At 43.6% G+C, this 13192-nt stretch overlaps 1 protein-coding gene across 1 annotated transcript in view; it reads right to left on the minus strand.

Annotated features, from left to right (window-relative positions):
* Nucleotides 1–12877, minus strand: part of wnt5a (wingless-type MMTV integration site family, member 5a) — a 13166-nt gene extending 289 nt beyond the window's left edge. The window contains exons 1-5 of the mRNA XM_041857101.2: nt 11743–12877; nt 7517–7680; nt 5887–6134; nt 3160–3452; nt 1–2457 (exon numbers count right to left, since the gene is read on the minus strand). The exon at nt 1–2457 is cut by the window's left edge and continues 289 nt beyond it. Coding sequence (XP_041713035.1) covers nt 1999–2457; nt 3160–3452; nt 5887–6134; nt 7517–7656 — 1140 coding nt within the window. The 5' untranslated portion in view covers nt 7657–7680; nt 11743–12877 and the 3' untranslated portion in view covers nt 1–1998. The remainder of the gene's footprint in view (nt 2458–3159; nt 3453–5886; nt 6135–7516; nt 7681–11742) is intronic.
* Between the last annotated feature and the right edge of the window lie 315 nt (nt 12878–13192).

The following is a 13192-nucleotide window of genomic DNA, read 5'->3' on the forward strand; positions in this document are numbered from 1 at the left end:
AACCAAACTATCTACTAACTATAATAACTATAAAACTATAAACTACTAACTATACCAGAGTAGATGTGTATTGAAAGTTACAACTGTTCAGCAGGTTTACGTAGAATATTTATTGAAACAAAGAAAGTAACAAAATAACAGCTATAAGAAATACGTTTTGCAAACCTCAATTAATTGAGAAGTGAATAAATATACAGTTTGGATTGATATAACATATAGCAACGATGTTTTTAATGAAGATGATCACAGGGATAGTGTGGAGGACTGAGGGATATTAAGAAGTTTGTGGCAACAAGTGAAGGCTAATGAATCATCTGTGAAGGCTTGGACATGGGTAACACAATGAACGGGTGTTTTAGAACAAGGGGCATTTCCCTTTACAAAAACAACGCTGCGGAACCAAATTCATGTGTAACATATCCTTAAATGTGAAAACAAATGATAAGTGACCTGAAAATATTGTATGTAACAAAGTGTAGGATTTAAATGCATTGACTGAAATAGAAAAAACCCACAGCGCTATCTGGAAGCTTAAAATAAATCTGGATAAAATAAAATAAATACATACAATTTAATAAGTGATTGGTTGGTTAGACCTACCATATACCTTATAGAACATGTGGGATTTCACCATCATAACCACAACATTGCTCATCTACTGTATATTTAAACATTGAAAGTAGCATCTTATATGTTAAGTGGATATCTGTTTTAATATGGAGAAAGTAGACTATAATATGGTATATTACAGACAATGCACTGTAGTTCAAAACAAACAAATCATGCAAATGGGCTAAGGCCTCAGGGTCAAAGTGCATATGCTGAATGTGTTTGGGAGGACTAGCTGGGGCACCTGGGAAGAACTAGGCCTTGTGGGATACCTTCCAGGATGGAACTAACCCCAACCCAAAACATTCCCACTTTCCTAGGCCCTTGTTTGATTTAGACAGAGGCAATTTAAGGGACTAGGGCTAAGGTTTAGGATGGGGTCCATGAGTACCTATAGAACCAGATTTAAGAATGTCCAGTGGAGGCTTGATTTAGGTCTAACCACCCTATAGTGACAAAAACATGGAAGTAAACATTCACCTCTTACCGGCAGCCCCAGATTCAACAGCTAAGACTGTGGGCATTCAGCGTTCTCCATCAAGCACAACATTTAACTAATCTAGGGTTATGAAACAGGAGAGAAGCTCCCATTTCACAGTCATGGTGACCCATTGGACTAGCCAAATATAAGCTATAGGACTGGGGTCCCCAATTACATTCAGCCGTGGGCCGATTTTTCCTTGAGCGGATGGTCGAGGGGGCAGACATAGTTATAAATAATTTGTACACTGCAAATTGACTGTAAGAATCCAAAACAGATACAGTATTTGGCAAAAACAGAATCATTTCAAAACTTGATTACATTGGGATACGATCACATTTGTCTCTCTATTTATGTGTTGGAATACTTGGGAACAGATTTCCTAAATTAAAAATCACTTTGAGCTGATTTCCCTGTGATTTTAGTCTTAAATTCAACAACGAAATTATAATTTGTCTTTTTATTTGCTCAGAAAACTTGGGGGGGGGGGCTACTAAAATCACCTGTGGGGAACCACCTATTGGGGAGACACCTATTGGGGAGCCACCTATTGGGGAGCCCTGTTATGGGTCATATTTAGAGTTTAAAAAAGAATGGCTGCTGGTCTCCAGGCCTGGGGATTAATTAAAAATTAGCTTTGGATGATCGGGCAAAAACAATCTCAGAAAATAAATATTTCACCATATTTTCAGTTTCGGAAGGCATTACATTTTTTGAACTATTACATGGAAAAGAAAGTATCAGTCTTTTGCAATGGTATAATTGTTTAACTCTATAAATATAATTTATATAGTTTTTTTCTTTTTCTTTCTTCCTCTTGCTCTCTTCGCCTCCTTCGTTCCGCCTCTCTGGATACACACACGCATGCACACTTGCACGAACACACACTCTTCATCTCCTCCTCCTCCTCACTTGCAGACGAACTGGTCCACGGTTTTGGTGCAGCGCTTGCACTTGACGTAGCAGCACCAGTGGAACTTGCAGTGGCATCGCTCCACGATCTGGGCCTTGTACTGGTCGTAGCCCCGGCCGCAGCACATCAGCTCACAGCCATCCATGCCCTCCGACGTCTTATTGCACAGCCTGCCTACAGTACCCAGGGAGCCTGTGCTCTGGTTGGACAGGCAGTAGTCTGGGCTGGACTCGATGTAGACCAGGTCATGGCTGGTGGGGGGGTTGAACTTGCTGTCTCGCTGCACCAGCTTGCCACGCGAGTTGAGCTTCATGGAGGCTGCGCTGTCGTACTTCTCCTTCAGGGTCTCGCCCACCTTGCGGAAGTCTGCCAGCTGCAGCCAGCACGTCTTCAGACTGCAGGAGCCCGACACGCCATGGCACTTACAGGAGACATGGGCCAGGTCCGACACCGTCTGAGAGGAGAGGAGGAGGGGGAGAGGGAGAGAGGGACAGATTGATTATTATCACCAACTAGAGAGACTACACAGGACTAAGAGAAAGCAGAGAACAGATAAATTTCATCTAAAAATTGTAATACTCTACACATGCTTTATTGTATGCATACATGTGTGAATGTGCATGTATCATGCATCAGATCTTCAAAGACGTTATGTCATTAGGGAGAACTACATGATGCCCTCTATGGCCCACACTGTCAGCCGAACAAAACCCTGTCCGCTCATTTGTACGAGTCAGAAGAGATGTGAAAACAACACGGTCTGGCAAGCCGTTTCCTTTGAGGCCGTGTCAGGGCATTTGGAATGAACTACAGAAAGCAGCTCAGCCAGCCGTCATGATCCCATCTTACCCAGATCAAAGACAGGCTTCAGAGGAGAGATGAGACAGAGCTGTTACACAGATGATCAAATAATAGTCCTATGCCCATCTGATTGACCTGGATTTTCTCGCTCTCTCTCACTCCCTCTCACCCTCTACGTCTTCCATTCCCTCACTAAATGTCATTACGAATCAACTTCAGGACAGCTGAAACAGGTGGAGATGAACTTGTTTTCCTCCTTTGAGTGTGTGTGTGTGTGTGTGACATTATAATAAGTATGCAGGCCCAGTGCTTCATTTAGTTAGGGTTTGTGTGACAGAGTGTTATTCCTCCTCACCCTCCGTCCAGCCTCGTTATTGTGTAGGTTCATCATCAGCCGGGCACTCTCGAAGGATCCCTTGGCGTAGCTCTTCTCCCGCTCCCGCGCGTCAACAAACTCTTTAGAGAACCTGTAGCCATAGTTCAGGTTGTCCCCGCAGCCGCCCCACAGCCAATCACGAGGCAGGTCTTTGGGACGTGCAGCGCGGCTGCAGCCGCAGCTCGACAGCTCCCCTTCTCTGCAGGCCCTGCTCACTGCGTTGACCACCCCTGCCGCGCTGATGGCATACGTAAACGCTGTTTCTCTGCTTCCTGTGGACAGAAAGACAGACGGGCCGACAGAAGAACAACATTAATATATGACAGACCTGGTGATAGATTGAATTTGAAATGATAATGAGTCAAAGTCTAAAAAAAGAAGAAATGAGTCATTGAAAAAAGGTCAACGTTGTGAGTCATTGTAGTAGAGTCCAGCCTGGCCAGAAACAGCACTTCATGGAGCTTTAACATGAGTCAACAATATGGAGTAGAACGACCATGTTCACTTCTGGATATACAGGGCTCATCTGACCAGGCCTCCAACAGTAGAATGGTCCTGCCTCTCTGCCTCCATCCTTCAGGACATTTATAGTTGGCCTGCCTCTAGTTACAGGCAGTTGCATTCAGGACATTGATAGTTGTTGGGAGTTAGCCAATAAGACCAGAGCACCCTCCAGTGGCAGCTGCCAAACCAAAGCAATGTTTCAAACCAGTAATTTCCCCTGTACGACATGCCAACGGAGCAAACTGGCTCCATCACATCACTGCCTACATCTCTCAGACACTCACTGTTAACCTTCCAATACAGACAGCCACTCTTCAGTTTACAGTATTAGGGTGAGTGTGAGAAAGAGATGCATAGAGAAAGAAAAGAGACATCTAAAGCACAAGTCTCAGTGCTTATCTAGGAGTTGGAAATGGACACAAAATAAAAACACTAAATCCCTAGGAAGCATATTGTAATGACAATACCAGGCTAAGAGAGAGCAGGGATGAGAGAGAGAGAGAGAGAGAGAGAGAGAGAGAGAGAGAGAGAGAGAGAGAGAGAGAGAAGGAGAGAGAGAGGGAAAGTGAGAAGGGGGGTAAGAGGTAGTGAATGAATCTTGTCCAGATGGGAAGTCTCGGCGGCAGGGTCGGCCAAGGGGGAAAAAGGTTATTAGTTTTCTACAACTTCAAACCCGGTGCAGGAGATTGGCCTAATAGCAGAGCTGTCGACAGACAAGCTGTCCTCTCGATCTACCGTTCTCTCTCTCCCTATTCGTGACCATACCTCTATCCTCCACAGAACCCTCCCTCTCCCCAGCCAGTGGCCTGGTCCACCCTGCCCCAGGGGCAGCAAACACGGGCAGGGGAGAGAAGTTGACTCCCCTACCCTGGAGCTCAGCCTTAAATCAGCAGCACTGAACAGTCAGACAGACTGGGGAGGACATGTTTACTTGGCCCAGAGTGGACCGAGATGGGAGCCCTGTCCTCCCCTTGATGGAGAGAGGGAGACAAAGAGAGAGATGGAGAGAGGGAGACAAAGAGAGAGATGGAGAGAGAAGAGAAAGAAAGAAGCTGTCCTCCCATTGATGTCTTTTCTATGAAGATATATCTGTAAAATGTGATCTCAGAACAGTAGTGGGACTGAGACAAAAGCAGGCTCAGCTCAAAAGTATTCACAGGGAGGAGTCACACACACAGAGACAGAGACAGAGACACAGAGAGAGACAAAGAGACAGAGAGAGAGAGACAAAGAGACAGAGAGAGAGACAGAGAGAGACACAGAGAGAGAGAGAGAGACACAAAGAGAGACACAGAGACAGAGACAGAGAAAGAGGGACAGAGAGACACAGACAGAGAGAGAGACAGAGAGAGAAAGAGGGACAGAACATTGGAGTTGATAATGGTTATCGTATAATAGTTTAGGCTCATCCAGATCCTGTCCTCTCATTTCTTCTCTCGCGTGTTTGAAACGTACAGATGCTCAAACCACAGCATTATCACAATGCTAGGATGAACAGCATGAGAAATGCTTTGGTTTAAATTAAATGTGACAATTATGAACAATAAATGCCTGCAGTAAACCACCTCAACATGGGCTCCTGTGGCGAAGTCAAACACTAAAACAAACACACATCAAAGAGACAGGATCTGGAGCTGGGATTGATACCGTCTACCTCTGGGTTCTATGAGGGGTGAAAGACTAGCTCACACAGACACAGGAATGCGCTTTAACTCTGTAAATAATACAGAGAAAAAATGTGTGTTTTTGTGTGGATGCATGCGTGTGTTTAAGATGCATCGTGGCTGAATGCAATTCATCCCCATTGTGAGTGTCAGCCTCTGGCCATGGAGCCCCAGGCCACATGTGAAATTATAACGAGACCTCACCCACAAACTATTCCACCAGCACAGCTGCTCAACATCACCCCATGGATTACAACAGGAGAGGAGGGGACCTCCATACCCTCCTCTGGTCTAGTAGAAGAGAGGGGAAGTGGAGAAGGAGAGTGCGCATACTCAGAGTTAGAGAAGCACACAGCCCATAACTAATCAGTGGTCACACATCAACTCCAATTCCTCTGTTGAGCCACCACTTCTACTCAACCTCTTTCACATGCAAAGTACAATACAACAGACTGGACTAGGATAGCATAATGTAGGAGTGTATCAAAAATATCCCTGTGACTGAAGACCACGTTAACCCACTGAGCTAAAGCCTTACCTATCTGCATGACCCGTCCGAACACGGAGGAGTTGTCCACGGTGCTGCAGTTCCACCGCCGGTGTCTGAACTGGTACTGGCACTCCCTGATGCCCGTCTTGGCGCCCTCGCCGATGTACTGCATGTGGTCCTGGTAGAGCTGGCACAGCTTCTTCTGGCCCTGGGATAGACCCACCAGCTGGCTGCACAGAGGCTGGGCACCGATGATGTATGCCTCGGGGATCAGCAGAGGGTTCATGGCTAGAGACCTGGACAGAGGGAGAGGAAGAGAGAGCAAAACACTTTTCTAATAGAGACAGACACAGAGGCTGGGTATTGATGATGTATGCATATGGACATTTAGTTATTGGTCACAGACCTGCACAGAGCGAACCTATCATCATCATCAGAACAATTAAACCAGCCTTTTACACACACACTTAGAGCAGCCCATCCTAACCCCCCAGAGCAGCACAATTAGCCTCCACTGTAACCGGATCTACTGAGGAGAGCAGCCAGGGAGGGAGGGAAAACACACAACCCCCCCACACACACACACACACACACACAACCCCCACACACACACACAACCCCCACACACACACACCCCTCACAGGCCTCATTCGCTCGGACACAGTAAATCATTTGCACCTGCGTGTCTTTTACTGGAGGGATCGGAAAGGCACAAACCACACACACCTCAGCAATGTGTCTACAGTAAGTATTTTTGTGCGTGATAATGTGTGTGTCTGTGGTAGTGTGTGTCTGTGGTAGTGTGTGTCTGTGGTAGTGTAATTATGTGTGTGTCCATACTAAATCATATGAAGAGACATAATCCATGGAAGATCACAATGGAATGTCCCTTGCCATTGCTTTAGTCAACTATATAGAGAAACAAGAGATCAACTAATACAACTTGAAGGATGTGTTTGAAAAGGCTATGGATTCCTTTATTCCTAATGACATCAGTACAGCTCATTACTGCAGTATTCTCTCTAAAGTGTTTTTGGTGTACTGTTTGTTCTAGTTTCCTATAAACAAGTAGAAAACATGTCTGTAAAAAAGACAATTTCCACTCGGCACAAATACACACAGCATACAACCTCATGCAAATACAGACAGACACTAACAGGATCAAAATGTGATCTGATTTGAGCAGTGCTCCTATGGTGATGTGTAAACACTGTTTTCCCCTGTGTATCAAATCTATTATCTCTGTCTATCATTTGCATGTTCACATTTAGACTTCTCTCCTATTGGCAGACACAAACGCACACACACTATCACACACACACGCACAGAGAGCGAGAAAGTCACTTCTACGGAGTTCGTGTCTGCACATATTTGGATATGTACCCAAAAACCACAGCATTCTGTTTTATAGAATATTCATAATTTTGGTTTGGCAATACATGGAGAAAGAAAATAGGAGAGAAAGAAATGAGTATATCTAAAAGGCTTATGTGCTAGAGTCAGCATGTTGTATCATGTGGTGGGATTGGAGCGGCCCTGTCTCACACTCAGAGAGGGGGGGGGTTGGGGGATCCAATGGCATAGCCACCTCTCTGGCCATGCAGATGTGCACACGCAACACACACACGCAACACATTGAGAGTAGAGCGTATGTAAAGTGTATTAAAAGTGTACATACCACCATGAATTGGCCTCCACCACCACCTGCAGGAGTAGTGTGAGGAGTGTGAGGGCGAACACACAGTGTCTGGAGTCCAACACACTCCCCGCCGGTGCCGAGGGACAGCACACATGCACCAGCCGCCGCAGGAACAACATACTGGATCAGTTACCGGAACAGCTCTGAGGAGAGACGGCAGTACACAGGTCAGACAGGCACACACACCACCGACAGCCAGTCCGCATACACACACACCACCGACAGCCAGTCCGCATACACACACACCACCGACAGCCAGTCCGCATACACACACACCACCGACAGCCAGTCCGCATACACGCTCATACATTTTTACATTTACATTTTAGTCATTTAGCAGACGCTCTTATCCAGAGCGACTTACAGTTAGTGAGTGCATAAATTTTTCATACTGGCCCCCCGTGGTAAACGAACCCACAACCCTGGCGTTGCAAGCGCCATGCTCTACCAACTGAGCTACAGGGGACCCATGGATGACGGAACAGAGGACTGTACACATATCCTGTCTGTCTAAGTCCATCTGTCTCCACAGCCAGACAGTGAAGGGGTTAAGAGGGAGTTCCAAAATGCTGTGTATGGTATGTGACTGTCACAGAGATAAAGAAAAATGAATGATGAGTGTTCTGTTGCTCTCCCTCTGTCTGTGTGTCTGTGTGTCTGTGTGTCTGTGCTGTCTGTCTGTCTGTCTGTCTGTCTGTCTGTCTGTCTGTCTGTCTGTCTGTCTGTCTGTCTGGAGAGGCCTGGGGCCATCGGTGCTTGCAGCAGAGCAGTCCTCTGGCAGCAGGTGAGTGTGTGAATCACAGAAGACAGACAGAATAACAATGGCCTTCAAACCCCCTTAAACCAGCAGACAGACATTCCTACCAGTCAGTTCACTATACCCACGATAAGAGCATTCTTCTCCTGCACCAATCAGACAAGGAGGAGAGAGAGAGAGAGACCCCCTCTGTTCAACTGCAGCACAGGGATGCACGTAAATTGACATGTAACGTGCAGTTAAAAACATATAAGATAAAAATACACACATTACTACAGAAGCTCTAAATGTCTTTTTATATTCTGTTTCTTAAGTGGGTATCTTCTTAAAGGATCATAGGCCATTGATGAATGTCCTCTAAGCCTATCTATCTCACTCTGTTCAGGACAAGTTTTTCCAGGTCGCGTTTAGCCTAAATAATGCTTTCGCATTTGACCAATCACTAGATCTATTTCAATTCATGACGATGTGAAATTATTGTTTAAGGTGTATTAGGCTTAGGCTAGCCTGTTGATTAAATCAATTACAAGACAATTATTATCTATTTATTGAGTTATGTGGAAGTTGTCAACTATTACTTATGTTATTATATAACATAAATATAACATATTGCATAATCTTTGTTTAACAAATGCTATTTTAGGATCATTTTAAATTATACGAAATAATCACAAAACTGTCCACAATTTAATGTAAGCCTACACATTAGGCTATTTATTCGTTCGTGACCCAGTCACACACTGTCCTATTCCCCAAAACGATTTTTCTGTGAGTTTGAAAATTAACACTTTTACATCCAAATGAATGCATTTTTTGCTATTAATATTTTATTCGTTACGTGATGATTTTGTAAGTAAGTTATTCTAACACAAATCGTCCTAATAACAAGTGTTCACCATGGAATAACCCATCATTTGAACCTAAAAATGCGCAGAATGAATTTCTGCTACTTCATTAAGTTTATCAATCAATCAATCAATTTTATTTTATATAGCCCTTCGTACATCAGCTAATATCTCGAAGTGCTGTACAGAAACCCAGCCTAAAACCCCAAACAGCTAGTAATGCAGGTGTAGAAGCACGTTTATAAATGTGTAGTTCACAAACAAGTGCGGTATATATATATAAATAAAAATAAGATTAAATGTGGAATTGGAAGGCTACTAAATTTGAAATAATGACAATATGAAAACCTAAATTAACATCTTTAAAAAACGTATAGTGTGAAAATCAATTGACATTTAGAAAAAGTTATTTCTTATTAGTATGGCAGACGCTTTGAAGCGATACGTGCAGGCCAACAACCAGCTACTTAATGGATGGTAGGTTACAGTGTCGATGTCCAGGTGAAGTTGAGATTTTATTAACTGGAAATTACTTTTGAAAATCGTGATTTTAATGCGAAATTTGCAAACGAGTTTGCATAATTTAAGAAGTATGAGCCTATTATTGACCTGTAAAATAAATCCAATTACGTTTTTGGAATAATTTGAATTTCTGCTGTTCTGATTCTAATGAGTATGAAAAATGTATGCACTCACTAACTGTAAGTCGCTCTGGATAAGAGCGTCTGCTAAATGACTCAAATGTACAAATGTAATGAGAAGGTAACGGCATAACAGTCCAAATCATTTGCCTCTAATTTTTCCTGCTGTTTATAAAGAGGCATCTCTGCATGGTGATTTTAGAGGCTATAGTGACTGTTGGGACTGGGAGACGGCTAACTTGTCAAGATGTGTATTTTCCAGAGTAGAGTCGCTGAGACTGCGCCGTTTAATAGTCATTCCAAATTCTCTCTCTCACACACACAAACAAACATGTGCTTTCAGTTTGCGCACTGCCTCTCGGGTTGGCGGCTAAAGTCCCCATATCTATTCTTCAATTTTATATAGGCCGCGAAAATGCCCGGCCCGGTCAGATCATATCATTTCTTAACAACGTTTCTGTATAAAGGAAAATATATAGCCTACATTAGTCTGAATGATAGCCACTGCTCGTCTCAGATATTGCTGGCTTCCTTCAGTCCAACGGGTGCATGGAGTGGACTGATAAAAAGGGACAGCAATGGGGTGCACGTGAAAGCTGAATCAGTGGGAGGGCTAACCTGTAACCGGTAACCGTGACCGGTCATAACAACAACCAGGGTTGAGGTCCTGGACACCCATCCATTTAGTCAATTCAGGATTTCAATTGAATGAAATTCCAATTCATTCAATTGTATTTTTGAATAGTCATGTATTTTTTTAACTGGAATTTCGATTCACTTCTTGAATTGACCCAACAAGCAACTGACGCAGATAAAAAAGCTTTCAGACCAGACCACCAGTCCCCGGTATTAACGATTTGGTCAGCGCACACCGAGTAGGGCTATTGAATTATGATGGAAATGGCCTTACTTCGGCTACACCCTGAGCAGTGAGAATCATTAATGGAATTGGACAGGCAACAAAAAAATAACCTATTACATATCAGCTAATCAAGTTATTTTGACTAAATTAATGTTAAAATCTTATAGGCTAAAACCAATTTAAGCACAAACAAGTGCGGTGGTTTTGATACCCCTATGAAATATTCGAATACAATAAATTAATACCATCTACACATTTACAGGGGAATAAATTAAGCCAAAGCCACAAGACGAAATATCGGTAAATATTGAAATAGTTCGTTTCAAATATTTAATAGAGCCTATTTATGTTTCTGAGAAGAACTGAGTATAGAAAATAAATATGCCAAAGTGTAACACGTAGGCCTATGATAGTTAATAATTTATCGTCAGATTAATAGACAAATAAATGCTCCTATAAAAAGCGTCCTTGACATTGTTTATTGATTATTCTTGGAAGGATAATGAATAAATCACTTTATGTCCATTGTTTCGTTCATGTCAGATGTAGACTAAATGTGCATACCTGAAAAACCGCCTTCAAGCCATGCTGTGCTTTTTTATTCATTTATAGTCAACATAAATTGATGAATTAAGTGTTACCTAATATTCATCAACGCATATCAGTTTCCAGCACACACACACACACACACACACACACACACACACACACACACCTCGTTTTAGAAGGCCAGAGGAGGGAGCCAGAGTCTATGTTTTGATGGAAGGAGAGGGAGCAGAGAGGAGAATATATGAAGAGAGAGCAAGGGTGGCATTACAAATTAAAACATGTGGCATTAGTTTAACAATGCACAAACAAAGAGTTTTAAAAAGTGTGCTTCAGGAGAGAAAATATAATGGTGAAGACAAAAAATGCTTTTGGATAGCCTGCAGGCTGCGGTCAAACAAACGATAATCATTCCTAAACTAAAATGAGTCCTAAGCATGCCAAGAGTCGAGGACATAATTTGGGAAAAGGTTTTAGTTTTTTTTAGTTGTTAACCGATCACTAAATAACTATTCGATAACGAACAAAATCAACTGAGAGCAAACTATACTCACCACGGAAAACAGTGCTTTACGAACGATAATCCACTTTGGGGAGATGACTATTAAACGAATAATTCCAGTGCCAAGGCCTTAGTGGGCTCGAGAGTCCTTTTACCTATACCGGGGACTCAGGTCGGTTGCAATCCAAAGCAGTTAGTGCTAAATCGGGGTTGTACGGGATAGTGTCCGGTGTGTAATGGAGGAAGGTGGCAGTAACCGTGGTAGTCCTGTGGCTCAGTATCGGAAGACTGGCATAGGCGATCCGTTATCGACGAATGCGCTCTGTGAGCGCGGGACAGCGGAGAGGAGAGCTCTTGCAGAGACGACCGAGGTTATTTACAATGTCCAGCAGCGATATTAATAATTAGAGCCTTTAACAAACGTGGGCGTGAATCCGCGGAAACACTTCATGACAAATAAAACATTCACAAGCAACTAAAAAGTGCCAGTGGCCAGAAACGTCAGCTGTAATAAACTGTTGCCGACGCTCTTTTGATGGTTGGGAGGATTGATAGCGGTAGCTTTATCCTTCAAAGTTTCCTTGCAGCGTTGTAGAGGTTTCTTAGGCTTTGTAGAGCTTCCGACGGGCTGGCACTAGTGTGTAAAGCGCAGGTAAACACATTAACTGGTGAGAGGTGGGGAGAGATATGATCCTACAGCGGTGACACCTTGAACTCAGAGCGTGTTCTACCTGTGGTAACATCCACACTGCAGGGTTCCTCGCCACAAACCTGAGGCCGTTTTTTCATCCTCCATTCTGCACAGAAAGACACCGCTCTCTCCTGGACTCCTCGGGTGATTTACTCAGTAACAAAAACTTTACACGCAAAAAGTGCGTTCAACACATCCAACTTTGAGTGGTGCAAGACCCAAATTGCCGAAAATCCACTCCAAACTCGCCACTGGAGTAAAAACTCAAAACAGCAGCACTGTGTGTGTAAGAGGGAGAATTCGCGTGGAGATCAGCGGTTTTGCTTGGAGAAGGTACGCTCGTGGAGATAACCTCCGCCCGGTAGTGTGTGTGTGTGTTGAAGAGCAGAGTGTTGCAGACTCCCTCTCCTTCTGTCACCTGCCTGGTCGTCGCCTCCTCTCTCAAACTAGTAAACCCTAGCACTGATGCGCGGGGGAAAACTTCTAGATGGCGCATGCGCTCCACATTTTCTCCCAAAACCCTTCTTTAAAGTCACAAAACTTTCGAGGGCAAAGAATGCGGGCCAAGTGGGAAAGACTCGCAATTTGCGTCTAGGTGAAATTGTAAAAATAAAAATAAATTAAAAAAAAGGGCGGAACGGGCTGTAACAAAACAAGCGTCTCTATTACCTAAAATAAACGTATAAAGCACCCGGGGCTATTAGCTATCCGTGCCAGAGCCGAGTTAGGATTTTCAGACGCAGGGGATCAAGTTACCGCCCAGTAAAAACCAAGACAAGCAGTCCGACACTGTTTGCTTATACAGAGTGCT

The sequence above is a fragment of the Coregonus clupeaformis genome, chromosome 30 (assembly GCF_020615455.1).
Source record: "Coregonus clupeaformis isolate EN_2021a chromosome 30, ASM2061545v1, whole genome shotgun sequence".
NCBI lineage: Eukaryota > Metazoa > Chordata > Actinopteri > Salmoniformes > Salmonidae > Coregonus > Coregonus clupeaformis.